General features: G+C 47.3%; 1 protein-coding gene across 1 annotated transcript in view; it reads right to left on the minus strand.

Annotated features, from left to right (window-relative positions):
• Window positions 1-18,039, minus strand: part of LOC8025440 (1-phosphatidylinositol 4,5-bisphosphate phosphodiesterase classes I and II) — a 145,451-nt gene that overhangs the window by 23,686 nt on the left and 103,726 nt on the right. The window contains exons 4-12 of the mRNA XM_029979202.3: window positions 12,243-12,680; window positions 11,474-11,630; window positions 9,335-9,532; window positions 6,248-6,855; window positions 4,896-4,992; window positions 3,071-3,155; window positions 2,271-2,343; window positions 1,789-1,840; window positions 1,099-1,253 (exon numbers count right to left, since the gene is read on the minus strand). Of these exons, the coding sequence (XP_029835062.2) occupies window positions 1,099-1,253; window positions 1,789-1,840; window positions 2,271-2,343; window positions 3,071-3,155; window positions 4,896-4,992; window positions 6,248-6,855; window positions 9,335-9,532; window positions 11,474-11,630; window positions 12,243-12,680 (1,863 nt within the window). The remainder of the gene's footprint in view (window positions 1-1,098; window positions 1,254-1,788; window positions 1,841-2,270; window positions 2,344-3,070; window positions 3,156-4,895; window positions 4,993-6,247; window positions 6,856-9,334; window positions 9,533-11,473; window positions 11,631-12,242; window positions 12,681-18,039) is intronic.

Consider the following 18,039-nt stretch of genomic DNA (forward strand, 5'->3'; position numbering starts at 1 on the left):
CAAATGCACAAACAGATCAAGAGTGAGGACTCGGCATCTTCAGCAGTTCGAAAACGGGGCATGCTTTTACCAAACAGAGGGCCGTTATGCGAGCACGGATGAAAACAAAAATGTTCATACAATTCTCTGAATGTGTTCACTTTAAGAAGATGAATGTATGCTTTTGTTCACGTATGAGAACATTATAAAATACACAACCACACAGTTTGTGTTGGTCCAAAGAATAATAAAAGAAGTTTCTGAACTGTGTCAATAAGCAAATGTAGGCTTATCTCAGGTTTCAATTATTAGTACTTATTACTGTATATATTTCAAAACAAGTTGACTTTTTTTATGAACAGACCTGTTTGTCTACTTTTCAGCAGAACCGACAGAGACCAACTATTCAGACTTATAGAAGGAGCTAGGCAATGGTGAAGGGGAGATAAAGTTTGGAAAATATAGAAATGCGATCCATACAGATCTCACTCCTGCGTTCCGACGTTATCGGTACCGTTATCGGTCATTAGCCGGGCCTCTACCGTATATCGCAACGAATGACTCTTTTTGACCGTTGCAGAGAAGAAGCACGTGCAGGCATTGTTCACAAAGAGGTCGACCTATTTTCGAATAAATACGGTAGTTTCGGAAAAAAAACCACCTGGCAGCTTATACACTCAACGCAGTGCTTTTATCACTACTAAAAAAGAAACAGCCATCAAACTCCTCTTTTGATCATTTTTTCAGATTCCTCTTTAATTCTGCCCGCATTATTTCAATACGTTAGAATCTTGGTGAACATTAAAAAGTTTCAGGATGGGGGGATAGGTTAGGACAGTTAAACCCAACGAGTCCTGAAAACGATTCCCTCGAGATGAAAAAAATAGCTCCACAAAAGAAAGCTGTTCTTTATGGCATTGATTTTTCCGTAGAAAAGGTTATAATGCACCCAAACACAAATCAAGACTAGAAAGTGTTTGGATTGTCAATGTGAGACTCACTACCACCCCGACGGCAGTGGAACTAAGCCCGGACGGTGCCACGCGCGGCGAGTACCGTGAAACGTTCCGATCACACCTCGCACGTGGAGCCGTGAAAATGAGAATGAGATGCACTCACCCTGATGGAAACAGTACCTGCAATTATCCCATCTACAGTAGATTCGGTGAAGGGATCGAATTTGCGATCCGCTCGCCTCATGAAATCTGGCTTTAGCAAGTAACCGCTGCGTCCGTTGAACTCAAAGATGCCCAGGTTCAGCTGCATCCCGAGATCTGCCGACAGAGTCACGACGCCGTATTATCACTCAACCGCTTTGCGGCACAGTTTTGAGAGTTTAGAAAGCTGTTACGTTGCCGCATCTTAATGCGCCACCGCAACTTTCACAGGCATTATTGCTGTTAATGTATAATGTACAGCTAAAAACTCGTTAAAAAAAGCGTGCAAGCAAGCCAGACCAATGTTTTGAAGTTACATCATACCACGAGACTGAGTAACCTAGCCAACTGGTTAATCCGCAGCTACCACTGAAACTCCTCTACAATAATAATTCATATAGCAAAGAAAAGATAGTTTGTTTCTAATACTAACAAAGGCATTAAAGACCCCGATATAGTGAAAAAGAAATACTAATACTTATAACGATCGCATCAGAAAAAACTTGCTTTACTAGAGATCTTACTGCGAGTGGAGGCTATTCCATCGCCAGAAACTCAGTAAAACGAGTCAATTTCTGTCTGTACAACTGCACCACAGCGAGAAAGATGTAAAATAAGAAAGAGCACAGTCTGAAAACATGCAATGGCTTACCTAGAGTTTGAAAGTTTAAGGCTATGAGTTGGCAGCCTGCATTCCAAAACACCTGCATCGTGGAAAGCAAGAAACAAAGGAGTGCGTTTGTTACACCAGCTTCTCTCGTAAAGTTCTGCAACTACCTATACAGGAAACATGCTGAGTGTCATAAATGAAAAGACAGTATCTTAAAACCACTAGACATTCCCACCTTCAAATAGGGCCCACAAATTACTCCCGTGCTTGTCTCAAACCTGAGGATTCGCAGCACCTAAGTATTCTGTTTGATAGCCACTTCTAGCTGTTTTTACATTATGTGTAACATTACTACTATTCGATTCAATATTTGAAGTCAGCTTTCTGTACTATTCCTATTCAAATTGTATTCAAACCTTTTTCTATTAGTTTTGCGCATTTACTTGCGTTAAGACCAAAATCTTGAAATGAAATCATGTAAAATCAAATTGAGCGTGCTGATGGAGTATGTCTTAAACGCTCACCTGTGGCATGTAGTTGCTAGACGAAACACGTGTGCCGCTGGGGTATATCCTACTCAGTTGGCGCTTATTGTAACTGGCACACAGTCAAGGCAAAAGAACAGGTAATAAGATAAGAACAGCATACATTAAAATGAAATTATCACAATGACAAATTCAAACACCCCAAACAAACTTTCATCACAGCCCACAAGACTGAAAATATTGACCGATCTGAAACATGCATGCTAAACAGGTGCTTGTGTAAAAAAAAAAAAAAAAGCTTGTATTTTTGTTTTTCTTCATATATAAAAAGGTACAAAAAAAAGTTGTTCAGCCCTTCCTCTCTCGTGAAGAAGGAAGACCAGCGGAGCTGTACTCGATACACTGAGCGCTTCTTCTTCGTTGTCGTCATCTGTTTTTCGCGCTGTTTTCTACGATGAATTCCCACCAACGCGCCCAACTATCCATTCTTCTATTATAGCTGGAAAGGTTGGCGCCATCTACGAGCGACGTCGGAAACCATACTGGTTGTGCGCTTGTCGCCGTCGCTTATAGATGGCGGTAGCTGTCCAGGTCGGTTTGTGCCGACATACACAGACACGATCCTGGGGAACCCTTAACAGCTCCACTGTAAAAAAGGTCAGGGTGCTTATAGCAATGAAACCTGCAGAAATCAATTTCTTGCAATGCTTCATTAACATTTCTGTCATGTGCTTTGTGTTGACCAATCATATAAAACGATAAAGCAAACGCTGTAACTACTAAGGGCATATGAGAGACACTAAGCTTTTAGGTTGGAAAGCTGACAGATCAGAGGATACTTGACAAATTCTACAGGGTGTTCCTTGAGCAAATTGGTGGCTTGAGTCTCGACGAACGATGAAATCTCGTAACTGCGATCTCGTTCTGAAAATAGACAAGTGCTCAGTTAACGGCCATCCCCAGAACAACCAAACAAAGATGCACAACATCAAACAAACAAAGAGACAAACAAAAACTAAGAGACAACGACGCCCAAGTGTTGTCTTCTTCCTCTTGTCCTTGTTCATTAGGCGTTCAGTTCAGATAGAAAACCAACTAGCCCAACTTATTATTTTGATGCATCCCTATTAATCAACACTTGAGGTTACATAACTGAACGTGTGATTAAAGTTCCATTTTTCCAGACAAAACAAAATGATAAAAATCTGAGAAACAGTCGCCACTCAAATTTCTGTAATTTCGGCGGAAAAACTCTAATATTTGAAATCACAATGACAACAAAAAAACCTGGGACACTGCGCACTAGTCCCCACAGAGTGCCAGATCAACAATGATTTTGAGAGACGCCATTCCAGTCTGCTTTCTAACCTAGAAAGACTGGCAAAGGGGAGCTCATCATCAGTGCCTATTCAGGAAAAGTGGTCAAAGTTGCTGTATGTCTGAGTCACAAAAGAGGTCAACCAAGAACGAGGCTTTATATTTAGACAAGAAGCAGTGTGTTTATATCAGTGAAAGCGATAATTAAGCAGATTTTTAGTAAATGTTGATCACAACTAAAATGGCTTTTTGTGTTTTTTTGATGCATTTGTGTACAGATCAGGGGCTCTCAAACTGGGTTCCGCGAGCTGTTCTCATGGGTTCTGCGAGCACCCAAACTGCAGTGCCCCCCTGTTTTAACCTTTCACGAAGTGAGCAATGGATTAAGTTGGTGTTGCAAACAAAGCAACCTTAACCTTCACACTAATACTATGTATATATATTTTACACTGGACGCCAGGTTAACCTCCTGCCTCCTTATTCTGTTCGTAGTTCCCCCATTTTGTCTTATTCTGTCAGTGCAATAAACTCTTGTTCACTATCTAATGTAAACACCTTTATTGCCCAGTATGATCGATTGGCAGAGTAGATAAATATTTTTATGCATAATCATAAATAACTAGAAGTACAACAAAACCAGACTTTGATAAACACATTATTTCTCTGAACAGAGATTTTAATAAAAGAAATCTATGACACACACTGACTTTGCGAGAAACAACTAAATCCAAAAAACACTCGCTGAATTTCGCAAATACAAACTCCAAAAACATGAAACCTTAGCTATACTCCATCTTCAGCTGCACCGAGAAAAAGTCACAAGCACACTGTTGCAAAAAAAGGCCTATGCTGTGAAAGCACTACTAGGTAGTCTTGACAGAGGTGCTTGTTGCAGCCAAAATTACAAGTCACAATAACTATTTTTCGAGAAGCGAATGAATTTCGACATTTGTTCCAAGAGGCTGAGAGGATCTACTGGCAACACTGAAAACGTGACATCAAATGTTGTAACATGGGGGCAGTACAACTTGCTCCCAACAGGTTGCAAGTCTGACTGTGAAATAAATGCTAATCAAACTCGCACCTGAAAAAAAAAAAAGAAATCCATAAAATACTATGTTCCAAAACTTGGGAACTCTGAAAAATATACGTTAAGCGCCCGATTTGACTTGACAAGTGCCCATGCTTAGACCAACCCAGTTTTCAGTAAAAGTGGGCTGGGCGCTCCCCCGGTATTTTACGTAAGTTTGGTTGGCTCAAAAAAGTGGTGGAGCTCCCCTTTACAATAATGTGCTGAGATGGCTGAAAAGACTGTCTCTGGCGATGAGAGGTGAGGGCAGCACTCACTCTCGGCATGTTCGAAGGAGTGGAACCGCACCGGCTGGATGTAGTTGACGAGCGCGGACATCTCGGCCACAGCCTCGGACTCCTTGGCAGCGGTGCCCTGAAACCGAGAACATGCTCTCAGGAGGCGGTGGGAGGACCGGCAAAACTCGGGCACCGTCAACACTGCACGCAGTTCTTTCCCGCAAGTCGATTCTTACACTCCTTGCCGGGTGCAAAGGGAGAACTCTGGAATGTCTCTAACACTTCTGGAACCAAAGACCAACTAATGAAAACGATGTAAGAAATATTTCACCAACCTCTATTGCATTGTACGTTGTACCAATATAATTCAATTGTGCTCCCGACTCTAGATGTCGAAACAAGCGGTTTGCTGTCTACGTCACCACACCGATAACGCCCTACGTATGTGAGAGGGAACTGCGCCGGTTTACGGTTTAGGCACTTGGACCCAACCGAAACGCAAGCACGATTTTAAACCCTGGTCGAAAAAATGTATGCATTAAAATTGCGCAAATACAATATGTTTTACCGGTCTTCAACGTGCGTGTCTAGTTCCAAACAATGGATTTTTATTTCAACTGTCGTATTGTCACCTCGCCACGACTCCCTCGGACCAGTAATGCTGAGACTTTGCTGTCCTACCCTGAAATTCTGTTATTTCCCCGTGCAATTCGCAGATTCCCTCCCATGCCTTTGTAAACGGTTGGTCATAAAGGTCAATTCACACACTTGCGACGGCTTACTACCGAGTGCCTTAAAAACTTTTGGAACCTCTCACGACAAAAGAACTGCGGGACACTTGGCATTTCCGTATATTCCCTATATTTTTTGCGCATCATTCTTTCCTTATTGGCTCACAATCTTTTGACAAAAATATAAATGACCATTTCTCATTGATTGTACTACATCCATTTCATCTCGCAAATACAGCGCAACCTTTGTTCTAGTGACACACGTCTTTAGGGTCACCTCACAGATATGATGGTGCCAGTGTGTCAGCGTGCTCTCTGGAAAGCCTAGATTTAAGAAAGCCTTCGCAATTTAATGGCGGATGCCTCCTCGGCAGATTGGTTGCAAGTGCGCATGCGTTGCGTCGTTGCGTGGTGGGGGAAAAAGCGTGTGGAAAGGCAGAGACGCTCGCAGACGCTAAGCTTTTTTTTGCAGCTTGTATTGCAAATGCGGCCCAGACACCGCGTGACCCTGATCGAGCAGTCAAAAACACTCCAAAATCTAGGCACACTAGCATACTTTCGCCGTACGAGATCGGGAGAACTCGATCAAAAGCAGACACAAGTGTGCGAACCACCCTCAAGCGTGCACCGGACAATCCTCGGGGCCGAACGCATTCGCACCTCGTTCTGGTCCTCGGCCGACCTCTCCGGTGCCTCCTCCTCCTCCGTGCCGGAGTCCGTGTCCCAGTCGTCCGCCTCCGACCCCTTGGCGTCCCCGTTGAGGTCGTCGGGTCCCTCCCCGGGCGACGCATCGTCCTCCCCGCCGCCCCCCGGGGCCACGGCCGCGGCCGCAGCGGCCGCCGCCGCCACCGAAGGCGAGGCCAGCGGCTTGTGCGGCCGCGCGTGGTGCTTCTTCTTGTTCTTGATGATGATCTTGCGCAGGAGCTGCTGGGGCGAGGGCAGGGGCTGCCCCGGCCGCAGCGGGTGGCTCAGCATGGGCTCCGTGACCAGCATGTCGCCAAACAGCTTGCGGCAGTAGTTGGCCATCTTGGCCTGCTGCTTGGGCGAACAGTGGTTCTCGAAGGACAGCACCACGGGGAAGTCCGAGGTCTTGAAGGCGCTCTCGGCAATGGCCTCGATCACTTCTCGCAGGAGCACCTCCGTCACCACGGTGTAGCCGTGCGTGATGATGGGCTCCTCGTCCGAGTTGCGCCCCGTCCAGCAGTCCAGCTCGATGCAACGGCAGCCTGCCAGCAGGCACTGCCGGTACATCTCCACCGACGACTTGCCTGCACGTGCGATCCATGGAGTTAATAAAGTAGTTTCGAGAGAACATCACTGGCAACATCTGTATCTAGTGCTTTTCAAGGATTATTTTGCGCAACAACACCAGCGTGACGCATTGTACAAAACTAAATAAAGTTGACGAGCACTCAAACCACTTCAACTTGCCGCGGAAGAACAAAGACGTCTAACCTATTGTCTGCACTCTTTCTTGTCTGTCTCTCCAGCCAGCAATGTAGGCACTTACTATTTGGCGCGTTCTGCTCCCGTCTTTACCACCAGGGCGAGAGCAGACGACGGTCAGGGAATGCAGCATTTGCTGGTTGTGCAGTGTTGCAGGGTAGGATGGCGAAGCCTCTTTTTCGAGCGTGCGAGTTTAAGCAAAGACGGCAGAGGAGTTGTTTTGATTTTGCGCAGAAGGGGCCCTGCTGAAGAGGTGGAGCATACCTAGTATAATGTTTGACCAGAGTAAGCAGAGGTGCTTTGCTGCTAGTCTGCACCAGATTGGTAGGTTCACAGAGGCATTGCAACATAAAAAAGGCTTAGTGGTTGGGAATCAAACATCTGCAAATGGTGGGCCAGCTCCAAGATCGAGCTCAACAAGGCATTGCCTTAGAGATGTCTGTTTGTGCAAGAACAGCAGTTACGTGATACAGTGCAACCTCGTTGATACACTTTTCAGGGGATTGGGGAAAAAAAAGTATGACCTGGGACGATGTAAGGAATGAGAATGCCCTTGGAGGGGACACTAGAGATCAGTCAGATAGCAACTGTCACAAAACAATTTATTTCAAGTAAACCTTCGTAAGTGCAAACTCAAATTGGCCCAGAAAAGGTTTGTAAACATTCATAGATCTAGCCTGAAATAAATGTGCCATAAAATCCCGTAAGGACGCCTACCCAAAATGAAGAGATAAATGGTGAAAAATATAGGCTGGGCGATCTTAGAAAATTAACGGCAAAACATTATGAAAAATTAGTAATAAAACTGACCCCCCTTCCCCCATACTCCGTTCACTGCTAAGCTGATAATGTGGTTGAAGTTACAAGCATGTTGGACCAGTCGTACGTCTATCTTTCGCCACACGACAAAGCTCTCACCCACACACACGAGCGGAGAGCTGGATCAGGTGATAAAAGGGAGGCGGCAGATTGATTCAGCGTGAAACCGGAACTGATACCACAGATTACAAAATGGAAAATTTGCGTTCCACTGTGCAATAAACGTCTGGGAATTCACTATGAATTTGCCTGTCATGGGAACGGACACCGCAGGACGCGGACACAGCAGATTCGCGCTTCACGGTGCGATAAACACGCGAGAACCAGCTAATATCTTGGGTGTCACGGGAACCAAAATGATGGAAGCAGGTCGCGATAAAAGAGCGCGGGAACGCGCTACAAACTCGCATGTCAAGGGGACGGATATTGCAGATTGCAGCTGAGCAAATTACCATTGGACAAACACGTCTCTATTCAAATACGTTCAGAAAAAAATGTGTATAAATATTCTACGAAAAACAACACTCGTAATTTCCACTTGATGCCTTTAAGCAACTGACCGACGGGCGAGCGACAGAGTTCTGGGCTCGCGGAGGGGCGCTTGCTGATGTTTTCGTCCCAGCGCACTCCACAGCAGCAAAAGAAGTCTCACTGAATGAAAGGCTGTAGTCGGCGTGCAGGAAGTTTCGCGGCATGCTGGACAAGTTTTGACATAAGTTTTGTGACACAGACTGGGAGGAGTACTGGAACCTGCAGCACATCAGCCAAGAACAGTTTCTGCAGCTTCACACACAACCCTTATTTTTTTTTTTTTTTTCAGAAGCAAGAAAAAAGAAAAAGGCACTTGTTTTTTGTGCATTCACTAGTTAGTTTTGTTGTGCAATTCTCGGTTCTACGCATGAAGGAAGCTGCAGGAAGTGTTCCTGACTGACGCACTGCAGGTTCGGCACTCCTCTGGGTCCGAGTCAAGGTGCTTCTGTGAAAACTCGTCTAGCATGCCGCGATTTTTCCTAGGCAAGAAGGAGTAGGAATGACCACAAGTGACCACCAGCACGAGGCAATGATGTCGCATGCAAGGCATGTATTACATGGCTCGAGGCATAGCTCGATTCACTATACCAGATGTTTCAGCGAAGACTCAAAAAGCCTGCTGGTTGAGAAAAAAAAAACATCTTTTTGGGAACAAACTGCCAACCACGCCGGTCGTCAGGGATTGAAAAACACATACTAACAGCTAAGCGATTAACTAAAATATACTAATTAGTTTTTTAATTAGTGAAAATAAACATATGGATCCAATCAAAAACATGCTGAGCATCATCGAAAACCCCTAAATCAGTCAATTTTAGAAAGTCTTAAAGCGCGCGTGAAGAGAAGGAATGCGCTAAGGTTTCCACTCGTCCAGTGGGCGCAAGGCTGGCGACGTGGAAAAGCAGAGAGTCTTCGCTGAACCATCAGCAAATGTTTCGGCATGTCACTCACCAGTGAGCTGGTGCCCGGTCAGGTAGGTGTTGTGCGAGGAGTTGATGAAGTAGTGGTTCAGGGGCTGGTCCATGTCCAGGCTGAGGTCAAACTTCTCCGGGGAGACGATGGGGTTGTCGGCGCTCATCAGGTAGCGCAGGAAGCCCTCCACCGAGAACAGGCCCTTGGCCACGTAGCTCTTGTTTGGCTCGTACTGGGCTGCAGTGAATAGAAAGAAAAGAAAGGGAGGTAAAGAGCAAAAGAAGAGGGGAGAAAGGGAGAAGATGGGAGTGGAGAGCAACTAATCGCAAATGCTGACAGCGGTAGTCCCGATAGAAAGAATGTGAAAGGAATCAAACAAAGAGCGAAGAAAAGAAGCAGATGCAACATTAAGGCTGGTTTGCATACTTGTGTTGGAGTATGCTCGAGTGTATTGAATTCCCTCGTAGCTACATAACCCACTGGCGCCATCTATCGGGTAACACCGGAACACTTCCAACTTGTGTATAACTGGACTGAGGGTTTAGCAGTGTTTGCAAGACCAAATGTATGTGCCATCTATGAGGAATGGTTGTTTATCATAATCTGATGCCTGCTAATTTTAGACCTAATGTCGTACGTCTGCTCTTTAGAAAGTAAAGCTAAGGAAGACTCGTTAATCACGTCCCAAGTTGTGTTTACAAAGTATAACAGCCGTAGAAGTAGACATTTTTTGTTGCTTGAAAACGAGCGGCTCTCGCGGGGGGAGGAGAGCGCTCCCGCGCTGCGGCTTCCCCGCAACAATCCTCCATGTGCGGCGAAGCACGCTTTACAGGGGCAGCGGTCAAGGGGGCTCGCTTCGCGATCGTGCCAAGAATGCGTGGTTCACGACAAACGTATCACGTCATTTCAAGCGGTTGGAAGTAAGTCTTCAGCTATTCCATCCCTTTAGATATCGAGAAAACCAATCATCTTGGCTGTACAAGTGTAATATCGCGATAAGAACATTTTAGTCGACCGTCACATTATGCCACGTTGCCGGGCAAAAAAAAAAAGTGATGGTGACAGTTAAAGCGCCGCGGATCCCTTGCGCTATGTTACCGGCTTGATGCTGGCATGACGGTAACGCTTACAGTATTACGATAGCCCTTGGATAAAACGTTTTAATAAAAAAAGCCAAACTGCGCTCAAATTAAAAAAAAAAAAAAAAAAAAAAAACTCCGAAGACAAAAAAAAAAGGTCGAATGTCTGGTGATTATGCGTTTAAATGCGGTAGACTTATAGGGTGGGTGGTGCTCAAAGTTCGGGTAGTGCCCAGGGCAGGATGACCCTTAGCTTTTCGGAGCCTGGGGTGGGTAATGCTCTTAGTTCAGGCGGTGCCTAGTGCAGGGTTTCGTGTGGAAGCAGATTACGTCACACCGTTGTCTCTTTGTGACGCTGCACGCGCTTCCCTTCACCACCACCCAGATACAAAGCCTTTGCGCTTAATTTTCTGGGTCACCAAGGGAGGAGAAGCGCGCTTTCCTGTCCGTTCCACAACCTCGTTCCGTGCGCTCTTTCTACACCACCTGTTTCTGCTCCTCTCTTTCCTGCCCTTCCCACCCCTCTCCGCTCCGCGCTCTTTCTGTCACCACCTGGTTCTTCTCCTCCCGTTTCTGCCTGCCCGGTCCGTAGATCAGTCAGCAGCGCACTTGGCTTCCACGCCGGTGATCAGGTTTCAATCCCTAACACCGGTTGTCGTTTTTTGTTTTTTTTTTTTAACGTTGTTTTCCGGTTGCGCACTGACCGACCTACACATTTCGTGCTATCGCCGCTCCTGAGGTTGATTGGCCCTATAACTCTACCGCTTTAAAAGGATGATGATCTTTACTTTCGTCAGGGTGGCGCCACCGCCCGCACTAAACTGTCCGCTAGGCTGCTTTTTTCCGCGGGAACACCACACCGCATCTTGCGTCCCTCTCTTATGGGAACCGAGACGTATCCCAAGCATTCGGGACACGTACATGTTCCCCGCAAGTTAAAGAATCCTACGCCCGTGCCCATTTTCCTTCAGCACGAGCCCCGATAAACACCGACTCCTAATTTGGTCAGAAAAGAAAAACAAAAACAAATTAACACCGAAAAATACCGAATTTCTCGGTAAAAAAAGAAAAAAGAAACCCCGTAAACACGGAACCTTACCTATGATGTCCTTGGCTCTGGCAGGGTTTGCATACGGGTAGAGGATCTCGTTGAGCCTGGGGTCCCGCTGCTCCTTGTTGAGGAAGTCGACCAGTTGGTCCACCGTCATGGCCTTCTTCTTGGCACCGCCGCACAGGCGCTCAAAGATGGCGTCCACCTGGGCACGCGGAAGCGCACGTGACACCCTGTCCCACCTCACGGGGTGAGAGAACCGCGTTTTAGGGGCGGAGGCTGGAAGAAGACCAGATCGCTACGGATAGACCTCTAACACGAGTCGAGTGCGTGCAACGAGACAGTTTCCGACCTCACTGGACACAAGTTAAGGAGCGACGCTAGGAGAACGCCAAGGCGTTCCTTCGATCTACAACACCCGAAACTTGCGCGGAATGCATAAGGGACAAACAGGCAAATCTCGACAGCGTGGCAGTGTCACTGTGTCAAGTCGTGGAGTCACGTGAGACCGTCGCATGACCCGACGTCAAGCGACGTAATCACGTGACGTCCCCTTACCCCCACGAGACCCAACGCCACGAATCTAGTCAAGCCGTTCACGCCGTCGCGGGACACCACGAAGCGACACTGCGACGTGCCGTCCCCTGGCACGTGGTCCCACGACCCATAGTGGCACCAACCACGCCACCAAGTGACCCCTTAGTGGCGTCTAGCCGAATGCAAGCGGGACGTTTGCCCGCTAAATTTAGACCGGTGACGGCCCGGTAGGGCGACGCGATACGTATCCCCCAAAGTGAAGGAGAGAGGGAGGAGGCACCTCCTGGCGGCCGACGAGCTGGCGGTAGAAGCGCAGGAAGACGTCGAAGCAGAGCCGGTCTGGAGCCAGGGTGTCGTTCTTGCCGGCCGCGAGGCCCACGGCGTCCAGGGCGCGCTCCACGCGGCGCCGGTCGTCCCGATGCTGGGCGAACATGCGGAGCACGCCCTTGACCGGGAGCCGGCCCTCCCGGTCGGTGGTGAGCAGCAGCTTCGTGTGCGCCTTCTCCAGGAACCTCGAGGCCGGCGCGTTCAGGGAGAGCAGGTTGTACGCCATGCGCAGCAGCTCGTCCGTCCACAGCTGCGCCGTCTCGCGGCTGTTGCAGCAGAAGTTGATCACGCTCACGTTCACCAGGTCCGGGCCGTACACCACCGTCAGCGTCTTCTCCTCCAGCGGCGTGTCCGAGGCGCCCATCGACACGGAGTCCCGCAGCTTGCCCTCCTGCAGAGAAAGGAGGAAACGCCGTGCGTCCCCGCAACCGTCACCGCGGGACTACACGACGAGCGAGACACCTAAAACTCGTCCCTCCGCGCGGGAGGGAGAAGGCGCGGAGCTTGCCACAACACGCCACCCGAAATGGTCATCTCGGAACTATTGAATGAATGGATTCAAGCGGACTAACTTTTTGAATTATGCGGCGACTCGCGCCACCTAGCCAGTGTTTTCTTTAACAACAGTTAGCCTACAGCGGGAAGCTAGTCAAACCCCATGGGTGGTAGTCTCTGGTGTACACAGCGCGCAAAAGTGTTAGCCCGAACAAGGAATACCCTGTCTTGTTTTGTTTGCATCTTAGAGTTGAATAGCTTTCACGAAAAATGCTTGCGTGGTGGAAAGTGCTCAATGAAAACACTTAAAAAAGAAAAGAGAAGGAGAAAAGTGTACGCAAACACTGCACAGCCGATGGATGCCCGAGTTAACGGGCGTAGCGGCAGATCCGAAGGTCCCGTGGTACCGAAACCACGTCGACAGATTTTCGGGTCTAAGCCTAAAATTCACGTGCAATCCTATGTATGTCGCACTTAAGTGTCCTCGTCTGTTGTATCTATTGCATGTTGTCAGCAGCAGTTCTATCCTTCTCATCAGTTTTCTACCCTAGTGAAACATGCCCAAGTTCCCATCCGCTTTGATTTATGCCCTGGTGAGTTTTCTGGGTCTCCATTATTGTTGCGTAACGTCAGTTTTCAGCTGAATACAAGATTGAAAAATAAAGTATGTGTATTCATTCACGTTAGATTCTTTTTCTTCCCCTCTAACTTTTAATTCTGTATTTATTAATTGCTTACTGAGGATCATTTATTCAATTTTTTTCTTTCTCATTTATATTTACTTATCTATTTTCCGGCCCTCGATTCAGCTACTGATACCTGATCCGGCCCCGTAGCGAAAACGTTCAGAAAACCCTGGTTTCGATTACGATGCCTTCATTAGCGTCGCTTTCAGTGTTGACAGACCTCGGAAGCTGGTACGGTGGCTTCGCGCTCACGGGGGACTTGAGAAGCGGGATCGGGGACATATTTTGAGTCACACAAAAGTTCACTCACCCCGTCACAAAATTATCATTCCTAGAATCGTCTTTTTTCTTTTCTTTTTTTTTTTTTGTTCTTAAAATTACGTTGCAAAATTTTGTTTTTTTGTTGTTTTTTTTTGGGGGGGGGGGGCGGGGTGTTAGTTTTAAGCGTATTTTAAACATGCTTCTATTTCGAACAGTAATTTAAAAAAAAAAAAAAAATTGTTAATGACACCAAAACGTTGCAAATATAAACATATATATATATATATATATATATATATATATATATATATATATATATATATATATATATATATATATATATATATATATATATATATGAGGGATTTCATCTAAATCGGGCAGGCTAAAAGTGTCTAATTTTTAATTTTGACGAAAAAAAAATATGTTTTGGGGGCATTTCTCAAATGAAGGAGGGTGCAAACCGCATGTTCCCCAGAATTTTTGTTCTCGAGTTACGAAGCGTAGAAGCCGCAGTGGCAGAAACTAGTGTTTTTGCCGGCCGTCGCAGGTCGCGTGTTTGACACCCTCTACTGGCGCTAGTGTTTTTCCTACACCTTTTTAACTTTTCTCGCTCATTTAATAAATACTATAAAGATACCTTGACGCATTCAAATATTTCTAATAATTTAATTGTTTTCTAAACAAAATGTCAAACTCGTCACTGAGGTCGATTTCTGGTGAACTTTGACAGATCATTACTTTGTCTGTACTTAGGGTACATTTTATTTCTTTAGCTCCATAGAAATCCCTAAGCATGCCTAGTATAGATATAACAATGTCATTATGATCTGCTGAGTAGCCGCTCCGCTACCTTCACGTAAACGTTGCGAAAAATAACAAATGTTCACACATTTCACGCGATTGCGGCTCAAACAGGGGACATAAAACCAAAAGATTACATTTCTAGACTGCCTTTTCTTGCAGTCGACTAATATGTCTAAACAATTTTTTAAAAATTTACAAAAATGGGATTTTTGAGAAAATCGACCTCAAACTTTCAACATTTGTTAATTGTTACAGCGTTTACGTGAAGGTAGCAGAGCGGCTAGTCAATAGATCATAATGATATTATTATATCTATAATAGGCTTGCTTTGGGCGGCTTTCTGTAGAGCCAAAGAAAGAAAATTTACCTTAAGTACAGACAAAGTAATGACCTGTCAAAGTTGACCAAAAAGCGACCGGAGGGACGAGTTTGACATCTTTTTTAGAAAACAATCAAATTCCTAAAAATATCTGAATACGTCAAGGTATCTTTATAATACCTATTAAATGAGGGGAAAAAGTTAAAATCGTGTAGAAAAAACACTAGCGCCAGCAGAGGGTGTCAAACACGCGACCTGCGACGGCACGCAAAAAAAGCTAGTTTCTGCCGCTGCGGCTTCTACGGCTCATAACTCGAGAACAAAAAATCTGAGGAACATGCGGTTTGCGTTCTCCTTCTGTCGAGAAATGCCCCCAAAACATATATTTTGTTCGTAAAAATTAAAAATTAGACCTTTTTAGCCTGCCCGACTTTTTTTTTTTTTTTTTTTCCTTTGGGGGGGGGGGGGGGGGGGGGGGATTTGACGTTGTATTCACAGCGGCGGTTAACCCGCTCTCTCAAAGCGGTTGCGAACGCGGTTGTATAAAGATCCAATACCATTTCACGCGCGTTTGATGATGAAAAGGAGCGGATCCGCTTCGCGGCTGTGGTTCGAACGCCAGTGCGAATGCAGCTTAAGAACGGTCGCGACGAAATCGAATAGCCGAAGCTCTTTTACGCCGCCGACTCTTCCGCTGCCCACCTCGTCAATCACAACCTAAAGAAAACCAAGCGGAAATGTCTTAGCAGTCGGGGTTCCCGCGATAGTTGGGACCGAGACTGCTCGCGTGAAACCGGCCCCCAGATGGCCGAGCGCTCCCTCGCGACCGTGTCAGACAAGCTCGCCCGATATGGCCCGTTCGGCGAGCGAATCCCGTCGGCCGTGCAAACGGGCGGGACGACCTCCCCCAAAAAAGGGCACCCGGGGGACGCGTGGGGGGACGATACGAGGCCCATATTGGAGGGAGAGCTCGGGGCGGGCCTGGCGCGTGTCACCGGAGACGTCCATTCGATATTCCGTTCGACCCTAAGCTCGCAGTGTGCTGGAACTTAACGCCTACGCCTGACCAATGGCGCGCCTATATCTCGCCACGTGATCGCACCCACACCCACGAGCAGAGAGCCAGGCCGGCCGATGAAGAAAGGGCGCCTAGCTTCCACCGCAGTGTCAGCTTAGGGATGATCGGGGTGTAGTCGCCACTCGGAGAAAGAGAGCCACGACTTATATGCGAACCCTCTAACGATTAGACGGGGGTCTCGCCTCGTTCAATTATTCTTCGGGGTTCTTGGAGACTGATACGGCAACGCTCTACGTTTCGCCTTGCGGTGGGTCCCCAGCCAATCCAGAGCCTCTATGACGTCACGTACCGCGGTGGCGCTGCAGTCGGTACTGCGCACTAGTGCGCACGCGCAGGGAAGGATTAAGTTACGGGATAAGTGGACTGCAGCCCAGAAACCTTGGAAATTCGAAAAAAAAAAAAAGAGGCTAAGTAGGTTTAAGTTAAAATCAGCTCAAACCTAAAGATATTTTTTAATCCTTTAATCGCTAATGGACCCAAATAAGGAGTTACTGGCAGGTGCCACCTTTCGAGCTGTGCACGGCGCGTCCCTTTCCGAAGCGACGAATACGCAGGAGCGGGTCTGCAGCTAAAGTCAGCGACTACGGCGGGGAGTAGTCTCGCCTCCAGCGCCAGGTGCTTCGGCGTCTCGGGAGCCTCGAGTGTGCGCGCGCAGTCCAAGCACGGCGGAAGACAATTCCAGCGCGTGCAGGAGGCGCTCTCGAAAGACGCCCCACCGTTCCCATCCTTCCAACCACGTCGGGGCGAGCTGCTCGTCCACGGGGAACCGCCATCAAAACAAACGACTCTCGCCACACTGATCGGCGTCCGCCATTTTTTTTTTTCTTAGAAAGATGGCGAAGCCGGCAGCTGTCTTCCTCCGGAGGAGAAATGAATGGAAAAGCGTGGTTCGTGTTGCGCAAGCAGATCATTCCGGACAACATGCTCGTGCTTGTCTCTTCGACTTCCAATAAAGTGTCTAAAAATATATATATATATATAATTTTTTTTTTTTTCTGGGGAGGGGGGGGGGGGGGGGGCAGACGCTGTATGCTTGTAAAGTTGACGCTCGCCCTTATTACAGTCCAGCCGTGCAATAAAATTTTCATTACAAAACTCCTAGTGGCAGCTACGGGGCAAGACATGTCACTTTTGTACAGGGTGCGGTCGTGAGGACTAAAGGCCCCTGCGCACAGTTGCGTTTGAGAGCGCTTGAGTGCGTTTGACTGCGTTGCGGCTGCGAGAAACCGAGACAACCCTGCTTCTTACGTCGCGTGCCATGATATGATTCCTTGAATTTGACTCCACGCTTCATACAAAGCACAGATGGGGCTCGCTGTCGCCTCTCGACGCAACGTAGTCGAACGCAGTCAAACGCTCTCAAACGCAAATGTGCGAAGGGGCCTTAAAGGGCAGCTCCGGTCAAATTTCCATGTAGAGAAAACAACGCAGTCCTGCGCCGTATCATCTGAAAAGCCTACACGTAAAATGTTACGACGCATTTCCGCCTAAAAGTTTATTAAACCGGCCAGGGAAGTCGGAGCGGCTCCACGGTCACCAAAATCCGCCCAATCTATCGGGCGACGCGCCGCGCGCGGAGAAGCGCAGTCCACGCCACTGTGTGAACAGCAAACACTGCGCGGAACGTCAACAACTGGAAGAACTGTTTTCGTCTTGAAACAGCGCGAATGTTACACGGACGGAGGAAAGAAGTGGACGATACAAGAGCCGACTAAAAACGGGGGGTTTATTCTGGATAAACCGCGGAACAAACATACAAAAACAACAACATACGACACTCTAATCACGATGAAATGGCACCTGCGCATTAAAGAAGTGGGTGCTGTCAGTTATCCAATTCTATGGCCGATCTTCCCCGATCCAAACATTCTACCTCCCTGTCCATCAGTGCGAAGGAAGCCTGACTCACGCCCCCAGGTTGGGCCCTCCTTTTTCCTTCCGTGAGCCTCTACAATCTGGCGAGCCTTTTGCTCTTTATGTTTACACGACACGATGGCACTTTCTGTGAAGGTGTACATGCGCAGTCACGGTAGTGCAATGCCAAATGTGAGCACGGCGCCCGGAGGCGAATGTCGAGGCATCTCCCCGTTTGCCCGATGTTGTA

Source organism: Ixodes scapularis, unplaced genomic scaffold, assembly GCF_016920785.2.
Source record: "Ixodes scapularis isolate PalLabHiFi unplaced genomic scaffold, ASM1692078v2 PGA_scaffold10__122_contigs__length_95168666, whole genome shotgun sequence".
NCBI lineage: Eukaryota > Metazoa > Arthropoda > Arachnida > Ixodida > Ixodidae > Ixodes > Ixodes scapularis.